Raw genomic sequence first — 19,279 nt, 5'->3', positions numbered from 1 at the left:
CGTGAGCACGTTGACCTGTCTAAGAAATAAAATATAAAACCATTAAAGCCTTTATCGTTGCACGCATAAGATTCAATACAATTTACCATACAATAAGGAAACGTGGGACTTTTTACTTGCCCTACATACATTGGAGATTCACGAAATATTACTTTATTAAAATCACACTTATTTATATTTTCTTAGACAAAAAGTATTGATTGTTTGCGTTTAAATCTTCTTCTTTTCCTACACCTTATTCCACCAGGTAGGGTCGGCACAGCCAATTTTTCTCTTCCATTCTCTTCTATCAGCTGTCATCTCAAAACGCACTCCTGTCTCATGTCTTCTTCGGTCGACCTCTTCCCCTTCTACCTTGCAATTACCATTTCCATGCATCTCCTAGTCACATGCATCTTATCTCTACCTATCACATGACCATACTGCGCTAACTTTATAGCTATCTTTTGCGTTTAAATATTTATAATAATTTATTTCCGTTTTGGCTTTGAGAAGGGATAAATTAAACACCATGTAGATGCGTTTAAATATTTATAATAATTTATTTCCGTTTTGGCTTTGAGAAGGGATAAATTAAACACCATGTAGAGTAATATTTATAAATATTTTTATTCAATACTCTAGTAATTTATTGTAAAACAGTCTTCAATTTATAATAATAACATCAGGAATAGTCATAAAATAAATTTGTTTTTCTATTTCAAATACAGTCAAGTACAAAGAAAATTAAATGACTTGAGACGTCAAACGTTTCAATGTTTAAAAATGCAAACTTAACGCGAAGGGAATCCGAAGAGTCATATGAATAGTTTTATTTTGAAAACCACTCCCCAGTATCATGTCATATTTGTTTGTAGTTTTACGGTACCTATACATGACTACATTAAAAATACGGTTTAGAAATACCTAATTTTCGTTAAATCTAAATGTAATTATAAAAAATTCCAATTAGATTTCGTTATGTAATTTCTTACACTACAATTGACTTTGAATTGCATTGCAACTGTTCTATGAGAAATAACATGGGTTACCTAAAACTGATTTTTTATTTTCCAATGAATAAAAAATGAAGACCTTGGTGGATGTAAAATTATAATATGTTTTTCGTACAATATTAAGTATTTCATAAAATAAAAACCAAACGGCTTAAGTTCTAATACAATTTTTCATACTGCACTTATTAAACTTTAAACTTTGGATTAAAAAAAATACCCTCTTCAAATGTCACTTAAGTGGCTATCATATTTAATTTGTTTTTAATACATTCTTGACGTCAAGGATAAAGAGTATTTGTTTTACAATAATTTAAGCATATCGCCAATATATATTAAACAATGGCACGTTGTTATATTCTACAGATCTTGAGTATGAATGTATCAAATATGAGACTCAAAATTAGTACAAAAACAATGTCTCTTATAATTTAAAATTTTGCAGAATATGTGTTTACAAATGTTATAATAATTATTTATTTAAGATTTACATAAATAAAAATGGGCATTCTTTCCAATGAAAGAAGCTAGATATTTGTAAGAAAAATATAAAAAACGATGTTCATAAACATAGTAGAAAATGAACATAATATAATGCTGCTTTTTATTCCCACCTAGGCTGATGATAGCCTTGAGAGGCTATTTCAGCGCTTTTTTTATTTATTTTTTATAATGCTGCATGAAGGCTAAAAAATATGGATGCGACTTGTTATATGATATGAATAAAAATAATCAATATGATGTTTTATTGATAAGTTAAATAAAAAAGAAGTTTCCGCACTGTACAAACGGCTTAATAAATATATCAAGAGAGACTGCAAAATATAGACAAGAAACATTAGAGAAAAATCTCCAGCTCTGGAGCAGCAAAAAAGAGCATACAAAGAACTTAGAACAAACCGTTCTTGGATAGAAGGGTTGAAAACCCTTAATAAATACCTATATAAACCAACGGATATTGTTGGTACTACAGCAACTGAATTCTACAAGAAACTCTACAGAGACAAAACACGAATATTCACTAATAAAATTGAACCAGAAACCGTAGACTGCCACTCTATACAATCAATGCACGAAACCGAAGTAATAAACTCAATAAAGAAACTGAAATTTGAAAAAAGTCCGGGTTCTGACAACATCACAAACGAATCACTAAAATATGGTCATCAGATTCTGGCAGAACCGTTAACCTAAGTGTTTAATTACATATTTTTAAGTTCTGAAACACCCTTAGAACGGTCTGAAGCAGATATTATACTCATATATAAAAAAGGCGTTCCAAAAGATATCAACAATTATAGACCAATTAGTTTCCTATCAAATATATACTAACTTTTCTCATCGATTATAAATAATAGAATAAGTCCGATAATAGGTAGGTAAAGGTTACTCGATACTGATATGTGTCTACTACATCGATAGTATCGACCATAATTGGGTAGAGGATTGGATGGATTGAATTGGATTGGGTAAAGGACCCAAACCGGTGTTTCTTGTTAATTTATAATTATTTTAATACACGTACTTATATTACTAACATCATTTAACTAACTTACTAATAAAAAAAGTCATTGCTTAGTGTAATATTATATGCCACCTAAGATTGTAAGACCATAAATAAAAGGGCTTGGCATTATTATTGTAATATATACATATAAAACCTTATCAGTTATACACTATTTAAAAAAATATATTACTTATTATTATTAAGTTAAATAAACAATTGTTTTAATAATTTCGTGATGGAAGACACAAAAAAAAATGTTTTATAAAAAAAAGTAGCATCAACTAGGTAATTTACAACTAATTGAACCCAGATACCACACTGTTAAAAGATCATACATAAATAAAAATAATAAAAATAAGAAACACAATAACCCCGACCCATAACAATGCAACGGGGCACTTAATTTATGTGCCATTTCTAATGACTTCGAGTTGCATTGGTGACATGACCCTGGTAACTACCGCCATATTATAAGCCTACATACACAAAAAAAGTGTAGAACACATAATGCAGCATTTTCGTTTAGTACTTCACAACAATATGGATGGTAATAACAACTCACCAGCTTTATAATTTTTTATAAGTATCTCTAACACTAGTGCCCAAATACCCTGTGTGTGTGCGTGCGCATGTGTGTATATCAATAAGTGGCAATGATCTGTAAAGTTTCAGTGTAAAGTGTGGTATGTCTCATAGCAAGTATAAATACACATTGTCACATTGCAAGCTTTGCAGTACGTGTTAGACCGTTTCGGGCAGACGGCGCATTTGCGTCTAAGGCGGTCTGACTTTCCGCTCTTGACAAAAGGGTACGGTGCTGGGCAATGTACTTGAGATTTTGTTGAGATGATTGTTGGCTTAGGTTTTTTTTGTACTGCCAACAACTCAGTTATTAACGCCTTCCGGAAATTCCGGTGTGGCAATGACTTATCTTTCAGTAAAATATAGGAGTTTAGGACACTAACGTTTAAGAGCCTTCTAAACAATTTTTTGTACCACACTGTAGTCCTTCTTCTTTCTATGGGGTACATTGCGAGTAGCTGGTCCTTACGGTCTACTCCGCCCATATTAGCATTGTAATCTTGCACGACAGTCGGCTTAAATGTATCGCCACACCTGGTAGTTACGAGACCATGGTATGTTGAAATTAAAGCCACGCGGTTTCTATCCCTCCACACCATAATATCCACATCTCCCGAGGTGCAGCCCAACACTTGACCGACAATCATGTCGTTTTTTGTAATCTTTTGAAATTCAGATGGTACGAATTTTTGGTTTGTCCGGAGGGTCCCCACGCAGTCAAATCCCCGGACTTTCAGTTCCCGTGCCAGTGATGGAGAGTTGTAGTAATTGTCCATCCATATTGTGTGCCCTTTATGCTCAAGACCATTTAAAAGTCTGAGCACGAGGGCTGGTACTCCCCCTGAGACTGGATCATCTTCTTGAAGTGCCAAGGTGTCCTGGCCTGCATGTACTTCAAAACGCCACAAATAACCGGTCTGGGATTCACACACTTCATATGTTTTTATCCCAACTGTTGCTGCCTTGTTAGGGATGAACTGGTTTATATCAAGCCAGCCCTTCCACATGGTCAGGCTCTCATCGAGAGCCACATTTTGAGATAGATTATATAATTTTGAAAACTTGCAATTAAGGTGGTCTATTATAGGTTTAATTTTAAAAAGTTTAGCCTGGGATCCTGTCAACATTGCAGAGTTAAGATTTTTATTATTATTAAAATGCAGGCATTTTGACAGGAGCACGAATCTGTCATATGCCATCTCCGTGCTGAAGCCAGGAGTACTGAAGATGTCTCTAGAGCTGTTCCAGTACTCGTCTATCCGGTTTTTGATCACCATTCCCATAGCCAAAACCATGGCAAAATACACGTAAAGTTCGTTTACATTTGTATCTCGCCAATGAGTAATTCGGCTATGAGGATAGAGGTTCCCATTCTCTAACATAGCCGTTGTCACCTGCAGTGCATAAATGTTAGTTTCCCTAACGATTACTTCCATTATTTCATTATCCCATATGGAAATAAAAGCTTCATATGGTTTCGTGAAAGAAACTGTAGGGCCACTAATTTGCGAGAACGGTTCTCGCCTCAAATGTGGTTCAATTTGAGGCATTGGAATCGCTCTCCATTCAAATTGAAATTTATTGCTTGGCTCGATGGGAGACGGCAAAATAGGCGTCGGTGAGGCAGCCGTTGAGACACAATTGGATGGCTGAGGCGATTGAGGAGGCCACTCCAAAGTAACGTTATCGCAAGTTTCTTCAACTTCCACATCTTCTTCATCCATAAACATTCTTGCCACCCGGGGCACCACGAACGGCGGGGTAACCTCTTCTTCCTCTTTGTCAGAATCGTCTTCGCTACCTGAAAGGAAAAAGATACAAGTTCAGGTCGATTGTAATAGGTATTTTACTTCTGAGATTGTTGAAAAAAAAAAGGTTGATGTCATAATAATAATTAACGTGACCTTTTTTTTTTTCGTGTCAAAGCGGGACGCCTACGGAATTACGTATATAAATACATATATAGGGTACGTCAGAGTAAGATTACATCTTTTAAGTGCAAAATAAAAAATATAGTTTAAAAACGACTTGAAATAATTTATTGTCGTATCTTACCCTCATGTTACCCACATCTTAATTCTTAAACCAACTTAAAATAATATTTATAAATAATTTTTCAACAAAAAACCACTTTTCTACAGCAAAATTAGAGTTAAGTACTTTAGTATGTATTTTGTAATACAATAAGGATTTGGGATAAGTATTCGGTATGTTTCTAATAAACACACGCACAACAGATAAATGATAGCGGGACATTTTTGATCTCATTGGGGACAGCGAGACGGACAGCCTGAAAGTGGGACAATCTCGCCTAAAGCGGGACGTATGGTCACGTTATTTATAATGCACTTACCATAGTTAAGTATAGTGGTTATTTTAGAATCACATCGGGGACTGTCACTGAACGAAGAGTTTCTACAAAAAAATAATTTTGTTTTTTCAATCAAAGCTAGCAATTACTTTATAATAAGATGGTAAGTGGTATACTAAGATGAACTTACTGATTACGACGTTTTCTTGGGCTAGAATCGGAATTACGCGGATTTCTGAAAAATAAAGCAAATATTTAATAACATATACACTTATCAAAAAAATAAACGCAAAAATATGTTTGGTAAATACATACTTCACACGCTTAGTCTTTGGTGTGCCTGCCCCGCTGCTTGAACCACATACAAACTTTCTACAAAAAAAATATTTTTTTAGATTTTAGTTTAATAGGTTATTACGGTTTAGAAACCGAAGGCTTGCCGTTGAGACGACCGCTACCATGTTGGCCACCACACGTTCGCACTCCTGAGCGCTCTACTCTTATGGTCTATCTATTAAAGTTCACTTGGCCATGGGCTCCTACCATGGGCTCCAGTAACCACTTAACACCAGGTGGGCTGTGAGCTCGTCCACCCATCTAACATTAAAAAAAAAACATTTAAACCTGAAGAAACACTAAATAGACAAAATAAAACAAATCACACAACTTCACTCCTCACGTTCCCGCCAAAAAGTCCTAATATATGTATTTGAGAGACGCCACCATAGATAGTAGTAGTAGTTTTATTTTAACAACTGGAAAGGCAAAGGTGTCGTACAATACAGCGTTATGAAGTGAAATGTGTTGGAGTTGATAGATATAGAAACTCCTTATCAAAAAAAAAAAGAAAACATACACATAGACAGCAGTGAGAATAGGTGTCATGAATCAGTGAAAAAATGTCTAGTCGGTTCGTGAAGTAAAACAAAATAACAAAACTGTGATTTCAATATAAAATTCTAAAACATCCACGTAACTAATTCTAATTTATAAAAGTGTGTTAGTATATTATTTCGTAACTGCCTGCACTCTGCTATTTAAAGATTGGATTCTGCTACAAAGAACTTTAAATTATATCAAAATGAAATGAAGTTAATTAATATGAAACATGGCATGAAATTAATTGAAATGAAATGAGATGAACTTACTGATTACGACGTTTTCTTGGGCTAGAATCGGAATTACGCGTATTTCTGAAAAATAAAGCAAATATTTAATAACATATACACTTATCAAAAAAATAAACGCAAAAATATGTTTGGTAAATACATACTTCACACGCCGCTTAGTCTTCGGTGTGCTTGCCCCGCTGCTTGAACCATTTCCGTTTCTACAAAAAAAATATTTTTTTAGATTTTAGTTTAATAGGTTATTACGGTTTAGAAACCGAAGGCTTGCCGTTGAGACGACCGCTACCATGTTGGCCACCACACTTTCGCACTCCTGAGCGCTCTACTCTTATGGTCTATCTATTAAAGTTCACTTAAATAGTGATCTAATTACATATATTCAATAGGATTTTAATTTTAATAATCTTACTATCATATTATTATATCACCAACAAAAAAATCCTCAAATTCTTTACACTTTTAACAGTTGCATCTAACGTTGTTTTTGACATAAAATGTATAGAATATATCCATGTTAGTAGATTAAATGAAATAGGACTTACTGTTCCATGATTTTCGTAGTATAATTAACAAAACTTACAAAATTGACCACAAACTCACAAACATACTGTAGGCGCGCGAGTTCATGTCCATCCTGAGGAATGCGGTAGTGCTGTGACCTAATTAATTATTGTAATGTCGATAATAATTACCGATTTAGTCAACAGCTGTCAATTTGGTTTAATTTTTTTTGGGTAAATTTGCAATTTATGAAATAAAATAAATGTGATAAGTAATTACTTGTTTATTTCTAATAGATTTTTTTTAATTTCCAATTTAATCACTATCGAATGAAAAGACAACCGACAGATCCGAGTCGGAATCAGTATGTATCTTTTTTCAGTAGGTTTTTTTCTACCTGAACTTGTTGATAGCGGAGTGGTCACGGTTAAAACAATAGCGTTAGCGTAAATTTTCGATATCGATAAGCGCGCGTCATAACCGTCACGGACAACTCTCGACGTCAGACAAATGCGGGCAGGCGGGTGGAGGTGGGGCGAGCTGTCCCCTGCGCGTCGCCTCTGGCCCCAATAGACATGAACTCGCGCGCATACAGTAACAATTAAGACGCCAGTGACGCCACTATTAAGGGATTTTATGACCTGGTAGCTAAGACCTTTAAGTCATGTCTTATTTTAATTTATATTCATATTTTTATGAAAAATAATATTATGGAGTGAAATGAAATGAAGATGACTAATTTGAGACATTAATCGACTGGGATGAAATTTAATCTCAGTAAAATGGTGGTTATTTACTAAGATTTTTTCAGTGGACTTTGTGGAGGATCCAGAAAAGTTACGTCCAGCGGCTTTGTTTTATTTTCTCACATTTGTGCACTTTCACAGATATCAAACAGTTAATAAATCACCATTATTACACATTTTGTAAGTCGTCGTGGCCTAAAGGATAAGACGTCCGGTGCATTCGTATGTAGCGATGCACCGGTGTTCGAATCCCGCAGGTGGGTACCAATTATTCTGGTAAAATACGTACTTAACAAATGTTCACGATTGACTTCCACGGTGAAGGAATAACATCGTGTAATAAAAATCAAACCCGCAAAATTATAATTTGCGTAATCACTGGTGGTAGGACTTCTTGTGAGTCCGCACGGGTGGGTACCACCACCCCGCCTCTATTTCTGCCGTGAAGCAGTAATGCCTTTCGGTTTGAAGGGTGGGGCAGCCGTTGTAACTATATTGAGATCTTAGAACTTATATCTTAAGGTGGGTCGCGCATTTACGTCGTAGATGTCCATGGGCTTCAGTAACCACTTAACACCAGCTGGGCTGTGAGTTCGTCCACCCATCTAAGCATTAAAAAAAAAACATTTAAACCTGAAGAAACACTAAATAGACAAAATAAAACAAATCACACAACTTCACTCCTCACGTTCCCGCCAAAAAGTCCTAATATATGTATTTGAGAGACGCCACCATAGATAGTAGTAGTAGTTTTATTTTAACAACTGGAAAGGCAAAGGTGTGGTACAATACAGCATTATGAAGTGAAATGTGTTGGAGTTGATAGATATAGAAACTCCTTATCAAAAAAAAAGAAAACATACACATAGACAGCAGTGAGAATAGGTGTCATGAATCAGTGAAAAAATGTCTGTCGGTTCGTGAAGTAAAACAAAATAACAAAACTGTGATTTCAATATAAAATTCTAAAACATCCACGTAACTAATTCTAATTTATAAAAGTGTGTTAGTATATTATTTCGTAACTGCCTGCACTCTGCTATTTAAAGATTGGATTCTGCTACAAAGAACTTTAAATTATATCAAAATGAAATGAAGTTAATTAATATGAAACATGGCATGAAATTACTTGAAATGAAATGAGATGAACTTACTGATTACGACGTTTTCTTGGGCTAGAATCGGAATTACGCGGATTTGTGAAAAATAAAGCAAATATTTAATAACATATACACTTATCAAAAAAATAAACGCAAAAATATGTTTGGTAAATACATACTTCACACGCCGCTTAGTCTTCGGTGTGCTTGCCCCGCTGCTTGAACCATTTCCGTTTCTACAAAAAAAATATTTTTTTAGATTTTAGTTTAATAGGTTATTACGGTTTAGAAACCGAAGGCTTGCCGTTGAGACGACCGCTACCATGTTGGCCACCACACTTTCGCACTCCTGAGCGCTCTACTCTTATGGTCTATCTATTAAAGTTCACTTAAATAGTGATCTAATTACATATATTCGTTAGGATTTTAATTTTAATAATCTTACTATCATATTATTATATCACCAACAAAAAAATCTGCAAATTCTTTACACTTTTAACAGTTGCCTCTAACGTTGTTTTTGACATAAAATGTATAGAATATATCCATGTTAGTAGATTAAATGAAATAGGACTTACTGTTCCATGATTTTCGTAGTATAATTAACAAAACTTACAAAATTGAGCACAAACTCACAAACATAACAATTAGGACGCCACCATAGATATTATTTTTGGTACAATTTTTCCTTGTTAGGAAAGGCAAGGGGATCTAAGCCCATACAGGCTTGTCTGCTCTATATATTCTCTGATATAATTTTTCAAAAAAGCCGAAGCCAGGTCTTTTAAGATATATATTAATGTATCCTGAAATAAAAATGTCATTAAGGCCGAAGCCAAGTCCTTTAAAAAATCTTCCTGAAATACCACCATAGATTATACACTTAATATATATGTATTTTCTTAAGGGTTTTTATGACCTGGTAACTAAGCCTTGTAGGTCAAGTCTAATTTCAATGATAACTTTTTTATATGAAAAATGATATTATGAAATGAAATAAGATGATATGGGATGTTGTATAATATCAGTAAAATGGTGGTCATTTACTGAGACTTTTTCAGTAGATTTTTTGGGGAATCCCGAGAATTTACGTTCATAGGTTTGTTTCATTTTACCGCATTTGTGCACTTTCACAGATGCTAAATAGTTAATAAACCACCGTTATTACACATTTAAACTTGAAGAAACACTACATAGCCAAAATAAAAAAAATCACGCAACTTCACTCCTCGCGTTCCCGCCAAAAAGTCAATATTTAATTGAGAGACGCCACCATAGATAGTAGTAGTAGTTTTATTTTAACAACTGGAAAGGCAAAGGTGTCGTACAGCGTAACCTTTTATATTATTTATAAGTATATTTTTATCAGAAAACTGATAATATGAAGTGAAATGTGTTGAAGATGATAGATATAGAAACTCCTTATTAAAAAAAAAGAAAACATATACATAGACAGCAGTGAGAATAGGTGTCATTAATAAGTGAAAAAATGTCTGTCGGTTTGTGAAGTAAAACAAAATAATAAAACTGTGATTTCAATATAAAATTCTAAAACATCCACGTAACTAATTCTAATTAATAAAAGTGTGTTAGTATATTATTTCGTCACTGCCTGCACTCTGCGATTTAAAGATTGGATTCTGCTACAAAGAACTCTGAATTATATCAAAATTAAATGAAGTTAATTGAAACATGGCATGAAATGAAATGAAATTAATTCAAATGAAATGAGATGAGATGATATGGGATGTTTTTAATTAATTAACTTCAATTCATTTCCCTCCACATTATTAAAATTTTTCATAATAAAAAACAATATAAAAGATTAGGCTTATAGTAAGATACATTTGCCTTTCCAGTTTATAAAAATAGAAGTGCATACTGCTAAAAAATTAAAGGTATTGAGTGTATCGTACTGACTGAAATCAAACGAAGATTTTGTTTGTTGGCATTCTCCGAATAACAGATTTTAAATATTGAATTGTTCATTAACTGTACATTAAAAATTAGTAATTCTTATAACATTGGTGTTCTTAAACTCCTTTTCAGCCTTAAGTTGTTACGGAAGCAACAGTGAAAACGTTAATTTACAAATCACAAATTTGACCGTTCCGCTTTTATTTCCTCGCTTGTCCCTTAAAATTCCTTTTCCTACTTCAATTTATGTCCTTTTATCTAATATTAATATTGATGTATTAGAATTTTAGCAAGTTTTATTTTTCATAATAATATCAAATTGTAACCATTTATATACTTAGTTTATATAATAAATATACCTGATCCTTTTTCCAAATTCCGTTCCAATTTCCAATCCAAAAAAATCAATCCATTAACACACTTCCTAACCTTTTTGCATGGCTGACGCACAAACCGTGCAGGCCAAGAAATGGGAGAAAATAAAAAATCACAAATTACTTGTTAATGTACTTAACCATAGACTATACACTTAATAATAATAAATAATTTGAGTACTTCTTTTACGTTCCGGGAACCTAATTGAAAGCGAAAAAATGTACATAAATCAATGCAGACGTTTTCATTTATTGAGGAATCAAGCCTATGTGAACGCACTTCCTAACCTTTTTGCATGGCTGACGCACAAACCGTGCAGGCCAAGAAATGGGAGAAAAAAATAATCACAAATTACTTGTGAATGTACATAACCATAGATTATGCACATAATATATTTGAGAACATATCTTTTACGTTCCGGGAACCTAGTTGAAAGCCAAAAAATGTACATAAATCAATGCAGACGTTTGCATTTATTGAGGAATCAAGCCTATGTGAACGGAGAATGGGTTAAGGCAAAAAGTAATTTGGTGTTTGCAGTTCATAATCCAGCTGACGACAGTGTAGTAGCAGAGGTGCCGGATATGGATTCAAAAGATGCACAGAACGCGTTACTAACCGCATCTAATGCGTTTCAAACATGGAAAGATACTACCGCAAAAGAACGGTCTCGTATTTTAAGGAGGTGGTTTGACTTATGTGAAAAAAATACCGATAATTTGGCAGAAGTGATAACAGCTGAATCTGGGAAACCACTCGCTGAGGCCAAAGGGGAAGTTGCTTATGGTAATTCGTTCTTGGAGTGGTTTGCGGATAGTGCTCGTCATATTAATGGAGAAATCATACCGAGCCCATGGCCGAATAAGCAGATACTTCTCACACGAAACCCTCTTGGAGTTGTTTCTGTAATTACTCCCTGGAACTTCCCCTTTGCAATGATAACTAGAAAAGTTGGGGCTTTAATGGCAGCTGGGTGTACCTGTGTCATTAAGCCTTCTGAAGACACACCATTATCTGCACTTGCAGCTGTTGAATTGGCTCATCAAGCTGGAGTTCCTAAAGGTGTAGTTAATGTTGTTACGACAAGTAGAAAAAATGCTCCTACAGTTGGAAAAGTCATGTGTGAAGATGAATATGTGAGGTGCATATCATTTACAGGTTCCACAACTGTAGGAAAAATTTTATATGGACTTGCAGCCAAAGGCATTAAAAGAGTTGCTTTGGAATTGGGAGGCAACGCTCCATTCATTGTTTTCCCAAGTGCTGATATTGATCATGCTGTTGATCAAGCAATGCTGGCTAAATTTAGAAATAATGGCCAAGCTTGTATTGGAGCAAATAGGTTTTTGATACATGAGATAGTATTTGATGACTTTGTTAAAAAGTTTAAGGCCAGAATTGAAAAAAAATGTGTATTAGGACCTGGTACAAAGGAAGGTGTCACTTGTGGACCACTTATAAATAATGAGCAAGCCAAGAAAGTATCCGGACTTGTTGATGATGCTGTTGCAAAAGGGGCCAAGGTGCTTTCAGGAGGGAAATTTGCAAAGAATCTGGGGAATAAGTTTTATGAATCCACTTTACTTGTTGATGTTAACCAGGATATGCAAATATTTCAAGAAGAAGTGTTTGGCCCAGTAGCTACTTGTATAAAAATGAAGAGTGAAGAGGAGGCATTAAAAATTGCCAATAGCACAAGAAGTGGATTAGCTGCTTACATTTTCACGAAAGATTTAGGTCAAGCATTTAGAATGTCCAAGAATCTTGAATTTGGCATGGTTGCTATAAATGATGGGATTTTGTCTGCAGCAGAACCAGCATTTGGAGGTGTTAAAGAGTCTGGTATAGGGCGTGAAGGCAGCCTCCATGGTGCAGTGGAGTATACTGATTTAAAGTACACACTAATGTCAGGATTGGATAAATAAAAATTTGACAAGAAAAAAAATGTATTATGAATTAAATATTGATTTAGTTACTTTTTAAGTGTAACCAATTTTGTCTTGTTTTTCTTATTTAAGTTTGTTTGTTGTTTTTTAATACTCTAGTTATTTATAAATTGTTATATTAATATGTATGAATCACTTAGTGAAACATTCCAGTCTTCCAATAAATGTGATTGTAGAATAAAATAATGTTCTTAATTTGTTGTTGTTCCTGTTTATCTTATTAAAAAAAGATAAGATTTGATCATACTTATATTTTTATTCAAGTGTATGTATATCTAGTCATAGTTGTGGTCACAAACACATTTAAATATTTAAATGACAAATGTAAACAGTAAAAGCCAGCAAAATAAATATCTTCCTGGCTGAGCCATTGCTTGCCTATCTGTCCTGGTGAAACTGGAAAGATCTCCGGGCTACTAGTAATCCTTCATTCCCAAAACCAAATGTCTTGTAGGATTATGTGTTATGTTGCAAAAGCATACTTACAAAATAAACGCCCAATATGCGGATTTAGTAATTGATCACGTCTAAACAGAAGATAAAAACTTTTATTCAGAATACTTAGCAATGCAATAAAACTAATGTTACGAAAGTAATATGATTTACATTAAACATAAAAAAAATAAAAACAAAACGAGGCCTATCAAGTCATTAGCATAGCATCTATTTTGATACATTTTACTTTGTTTTTTCAACTCATCATCAGATATAATTATATTTTTATAGGAAAGCAGGTGTGTATGGACATTGTATAAGTAAATATAATAATGCATCAAATTGGTTTTATAATATAATAATATCCTTTAAAGATTTCCCGTCTTTTACAGAATACAAGAAGTCGATGACAGCTTTTTCGAGAAATTCGGCTCAATACTGAAACAGGCATCCCAGAGAGCTGCTCTAGAAGAATCTACGCCTTTGGCTCCTCTCAAAGAAATTGAAGAGGACGATAGCGAACAGAAGATCGGAGCAGAATTACGAAGCGAGCTTAGAACTGTAACCAGAGACACAGACAGTGGCAACGAGACATTATTGGACACAGATTCTGAACCTGATGAACATGATAAGATAGGACGGATAATCGAGGCAGTTGGCTGGAATGTGAGTATTGGTTATATTTCATACTTTATTTAAATAGGCACAACCTTATAACATACCTACTAGCTGTACCCCTCCGCTTCGCTGGGCATTTAAAATTAAGATTATTATTTCTCACCACCACAAATATTCTCATCATTAACGCCCCCGCAACTGGTGTAGGGAGTCCAACACTCATATAAATATTAGCCTATCCGTTAAGTACATGTATTTTCTACATGGAAACCAAGTTTCAAGTCAATCGGATGCATCCCAGAGGTTCCAAACGGATCGTTTGGAACCTATGGGTTTGCGGAGGGACTTCGGTTCCCCTTTTTTTTATTTTTTTTTTATTGCTTAGGTGGGTGGACGTTCTCACAGCCCACCTGGTGTTAAGTAGTTACTGGAGCCCATAGACATCTACAACGTAAATGCGCCACCCACCTTGAGATATAAGTTCTAAGGTCTCAGTATAGTTACAACGGCTACCCCACCCTTCGAACCGAAACGCATTACTGCTTCACGGCAGAAATAGGCGGGGTGGTGGTACCTACCCGCGCGGACTCCCAAGAGGTCCTACCACCAGTGATTACGCAAATTATAATTTTGCGGGTTTGATTTTTATTACACGATGTTATTCCTTCACCGTGGAAGTCAATCGTGAACATCTGTTGAGTACGTATTTCATTAGAAAAATTGGTACCCGCCTGCGGGATTCGAACACCGGTGCATCACTACACACGAATGCACCGGACGTCTTATCCTTTAGGCTACGACGACTTCCCTCTGTATTTTGTACCGTGTGTTCCATGGGGAGTGCTCTGAGGAATTGTTCGAGATGATACCGGCATCTCGTTTTTACCATCGCACCGCCCGCCACCGGAGTAGAGTTCATCCGTACTACCTGGAGCCACTGCGGTCATTTTTTGCCACGTACCATCCGGCTATGGAATGAGCTCCCCTCCACGGTGTTCCCGAGCGCTTTGACATGTCCTTCTTCAAACGAGGCTTGTGGAGAGTATTAAGCGGTAGGCAGCGGCTTGGCTCTGCCCCTGGCATTGCTGAAGTCCATGGGCAACGGTAACCACTCACCATCAGGTGGGCCGTATGCTCGTATGCCTACAAGGGCAAAAAAAAAAAAAAAGCATGGTTCAGTAGTTAAAACGGAACATCCATAAAAACCACTGTAGATTTAAATATTAGTATATTTAGATGTTAAATACAATGCCGACGATTTGAAACCATATGACTGACTTGGCGGTGCAGTAGGTAGGTAGTAGTTACTTTTGTACCGACGGTCGTGGACTTGATTCGAACATCGTCCAAAAATTCGTGTGATAAACGGGCTTGTTTGCTCACCTTAAAATGTGTATCGGAATTTTTATTTGTTTATTGAGAAAATTCCGTGCCCCAACGTGAAAGACGTTCGATCTCTTCGTGTCGAGTAATTTAATTTGTGTGTCGAGACACTTTTATTAATTACTGTAGGTGTAAAATCGGCGATTTTTTGAAAATCGTTTTTCAATACAGTGGAGATTTCGATCTTGTGTTTCAAAGTGGGCGGCGGCATTTTCGCTGTGTTATATATACCTAGTCAGGTCATAAATTCTGTCACATGTTTAATGTAAAATAATTGAAACAAGTTTATTCATTATGTAACCATTAATATACCAAAATGAACTTAATAAAACATAGATTCTTATGACACTAAAGTTTATTCAAAATGACCTCCGTGATTTTGAATACAGGCCTTCAACCTGCGCGGCCAGTCGTCTATCGCAGCACGAACGAGGTCCATGTCAATATCGGCGGCTGCCTTAATCAAGGATGTCTTGAGTGACTCCAAATTGGGATGAGGCTTTGAGCACGCCTTTTCCTCCAAGTGTTGCCATATCTTGTAATCTAACGGATTCAAATCTGGACTGGATGAGGGCCAGTCTTCGTGCCGGATGAAGTCGATTTCACGTGCCGCCAGCCAGTCTTGTGTGCTCTTCGCTCTATGAGCTGGCGCCGAATCTTGTTGGAATACCCAGTGCCTGTTATTGAACATGGTATGAGAAACAGGTTCCACAAGGTTCGTCAGGACTGTATTTTGATACACAACTGCATTCGTTTTTACACCTTTCTCACAAAAATGTACCTCTGTTAAGCCCCAATAAGAAACTCCCAACGATACCATGAGCGAGGATGGAAAATGACCTCGTTGGACACGCGGAATACGGTTGCTCGCTTCTTCACTACTGTGTGCGTACACCTTATCATTTTGTTTGTTGTATCTCTCTTCTACGGTAAAAATTTTTTCATCCGAAAAAAGAATTTCCCGATATTTTTTTCTCGCGTACCGCTTCAACAAAGCGCGGCATCTCTTCAGTCTCAGGTCCATTAGACGAGCATTCAAACGATGTCCTGTTTTTCTTCGATATGCCCGAAGCCCTAAGTCTTCATTTAACACCCTTTTCACCGTGGTTCTGCTTAACCCCACCTGAAGGGCCAACAGTTTCTGCTTACGTTTGGGATTTCTTTGAATTCGCGCCTTCACAGCTTTTATCACTGCTGGAGTCCTAACAGACCGAGGGCGAACACTTCTTGACCTGTCATCTACACTAGAGTCTTCATTGTATCGTTTGATGGTACGATAAACGAATCTTTTGGTTATATTCAAATTTTTCAGTATGTTAAAAAATTTGGATTGGCGCGTAACCGCAACGATGCAACGCAATAACTGCAACACGGTCTTCTTTAAGCGTCCACTCCATATTTAAAAATGAGTAAAATTTTAAAAGTACCTATACATTTTTATTTTCATGAACAATTCGAAATTCGAATTCAATAAACTTTTTTGTGGCCAGCATTCTAAAAGAAAAGTTTTTACTGTGTGACAATACTTATGACCTGACTAGGTATATATACTTCGGTATATATTCGTATACCTTCTGAAATATATACTTTGGTAACCACTTAAAAGCAGGGGGGCCGTGACCTCGTCTACCCATCTACAGGAAAAAAACACGGAGAAGGTAGAAGGTATACAAAGATTTTTTCGTCGTCTATTCCTAAAGGTTTAAGAATAAGGCGAAAATACTTATGACTTAGACAATCGTATGTCCCCACGAGACAGCGAACGTTAGTTACGATATGACGGAAAAGAACGTGTAGTTTTATTTTGAACTAGACATTGACATATTTTTGTTCGTTCTAACGTATGGTTCATTCTTAGATTCGCCTTTTTTTTAGAGACGGCATTTTGTAGGTTTTCTTCTTTTTTGGAGACCACGACGACCACAGAGATTGTGGTAATGTTTTAATTCTCTTCTCATTCCGCAAGGGAACCTTTATATTCTGCACAAGGTTCAATTTATCTTCTCTCATTTTGTGTAATGAGGTATGATCTACATTTGTTTTTGCAGCACTGTTAGGTGACCAAATATTCCGTATTTGAACAAATTGAATGTTATCGCTTGGTACGTTTCCTATTATGTTCTGAAAATTACTTCAAGGTTTCACTGTTATGTTACTCGTTAACTGCATCGTTAGTTATCTGGTGGGCAACTCTGTTGACGCAAACATCATTCATTTAACTCGCGTTATGGCAAATAGCCAAATATTCACTTTTATCATGAAATTTTGTCAACTTCGAGGTTTTCTTCAATGATTGCTGTAATTAGAATTGTTGTTCTCCAATGTCATTCCCCTCTTTTGTATGTATTTTTGTTCCTCTTTGTATCCACGGAACTGTTGATAAAAGTCCTCCAAGCGCGGACACGAATAACCTATTATGGTAACCCGGTATTGGTAATGTTATTTTATAAACGTTATCTTTCACAGTAGGTCTACGTTTAATTCCGAATGTTCTGGAAAGTTTCAAGATGTATTAAATTAGCCGACCAGTCAGCTTATCAGAAACAATATTCGAAGCTATATGTAACGTGTTTACTGGTTCACTAAAGCACATTGATTTGAATTGGATAGTGACGAGTTTTATTAACTTTATTATGTTTGAGACACACAATAATAATAATGAATATATTGTTTTGAAATATTGCTCAATAACAAACACTAACTTAAATATTTTTTTAAATCTTCAAGAAAATTCTAATAGTTCAGGAAGTAATACTGAATTAAATGTGGAATTAATTAATTAACTTAGATAATCAGACAGTAAATAGCTACTGAACAGTCGCACTTTTTTTCGTTACTTTCACTATTTTCGGCTGAAACTTAGTTATATTAAATATCTACACTAAAATAATAATAAAACCATTAAGTGTTGCATAAAATTAATACCTAGTGCATTTTTATTTTTCACAGCAGTATCACGTTCATCCATGCCTCTTTATGTGAGTGGATAATAATGCTTTGCCTATATCGCACCTTTACAATTAATTATAGAGTCCCATATCGAAATTTTTGGATTGAGACTAAAGTTTAAAATTCAAAAGTGGACCTAGAACGAACCTTTTCAGTGACTCATATTAATCAAATGACCAAAATTTGCTTATAAAGGGAAAATTTATCCATCGGTCTCTTTCGCTCCGTCTCCTTCCTCTATAATACGTATTTTCGGTTTGAAAACTTTATTCGATGTTTTCAAAAAAAAACATATTTTTTGGGTTGGGTCTCTATGATTGTAAAGGTGCAATATGGCCGTCCAGTACGTCAGGCGGATTCGATATTTTTTTAATACAGGTTAATGAGCTCACCTGGTGTAAAGTGGTTACCAGATCCCGTGGACATCACAAAATGAATGCCGCAACTAATTTGCTGCTTATATTGCTAATAAGAAAGAACGGCGAAGTAAAGTCAGGGTTTTCCATACATTCACTAGTACTATTTGAGGTGAACGTTCGTTGTAAGTCTAAATCATTTAATGCGTTTCTACATTTACGTTTTCTGTTAGGGAGCTTGTTGAATTACGTAAATAAATTAGATTTAAGTGCCGAGGTAAATGTTACAATTTCCGTTTCTGGAAAATGTAAACGCACGTGGTTGATAAAGTAAATAAATCTCTGAACGCGTGCTGCGAGGAATTCCGCACGTAGCCTACGCGCTTGACCGTCGTTTAAGTTTGTATACACAAATAATCCACAATATAAAT

The 19,279-nt window shown here is 35.4% G+C and overlaps 3 protein-coding genes across 10 annotated transcripts in view; 2 read left to right on the top strand and 1 right to left on the bottom strand.

Annotated features, from left to right (window-relative positions):
• stac (C2 and C2B_Munc13-like domain-containing protein staccato) overlaps positions 1-19,279 on the top strand; it is a 61,282-nt gene that overhangs the window by 19,558 nt on the left and 22,445 nt on the right. For all 5 annotated transcript variants that reach the window (XM_089737491.1, XM_089737492.1, XM_089737494.1 and 2 more), the window contains one exon: positions 13,935-14,208. In XM_089737491.1, coding sequence (XP_089593617.1) covers positions 13,935-14,208 — 274 coding nt within the window. The remainder of the gene's footprint in view (positions 1-13,934; positions 14,209-19,279) is intronic.
• LOC114245587 (piggyBac transposable element-derived protein 4) lies at positions 1,078-9,517 on the bottom strand. Of its 4 annotated transcripts, XM_089737734.1 has the most exons (8): positions 9,448-9,517; positions 9,049-9,105; positions 6,666-6,722; positions 6,541-6,585; positions 5,708-5,764; positions 5,583-5,627; positions 5,435-5,496; positions 1,078-4,882 (listed from the first exon to the last, which is right to left on the bottom strand). In XM_089737734.1, exons 1-8 carry the CDS (start codon positions 9,453-9,455, stop codon positions 3,168-3,170), a joined length of 2,046 nt encoding a protein of 681 aa, XP_089593860.1. In that variant the 5' UTR covers positions 9,456-9,517; the 3' UTR covers positions 1,078-3,167. The 4 variants fall into 4 exon arrangements, with proteins under 4 accessions (XP_089593860.1, XP_089593861.1, XP_089593862.1 ...); XM_089737735.1 differs by lacking the exons at positions 9,049-9,105; positions 9,448-9,517 and adding an exon at positions 7,065-7,147; XM_089737736.1 differs by lacking the exons at positions 5,708-5,764; positions 6,541-6,585.
• Positions 11,288-13,290, top strand: Ssadh (succinic semialdehyde dehydrogenase). The gene has a single exon (XM_089737519.1). The coding sequence runs from the start codon at positions 11,542-11,544 to the stop codon at positions 13,084-13,086; it is 1,545 nt and encodes a 514-aa protein (XP_089593645.1). The 5' UTR covers positions 11,288-11,541; the 3' UTR covers positions 13,087-13,290.

The sequence above is a fragment of the Bombyx mandarina genome, chromosome 23 (assembly GCF_030267445.1).
Source record: "Bombyx mandarina strain Sakado chromosome 23, ASM3026744v2".
Taxonomy (NCBI): Eukaryota; Metazoa; Arthropoda; class Insecta; order Lepidoptera; family Bombycidae; genus Bombyx; species Bombyx mandarina.
The sequence above is the reverse complement of the archived record's forward strand: the minus strand, read 5'-3'. Positions and strand labels throughout refer to the sequence as shown.

Bases quoted from the DNA above. Each gene is read 5' to 3' on its own strand.
- LOC114245587 (XM_089737734.1), bottom strand. The intron at 6,723-9,048 runs GTATGTATTTAC...TTTTTTTTGTAG, and splicing joins AAGACTAAGCGGCGTGTGAA to AAACGGAAATGGTTCAAGCA. The intron at 5,765-6,540 runs GTAAGTTCATCT...TTTTTTTTGTAG, and splicing joins CCAAGAAAACGTCGTAATCA to AAAGTTTGTATGTGGTTCAA.
- Ssadh (XM_089737519.1), top strand. From the start codon at position 11,542: ATGCACATAATATATTTGAGAACATATCTTTTACGTTCCGGGAACCTA.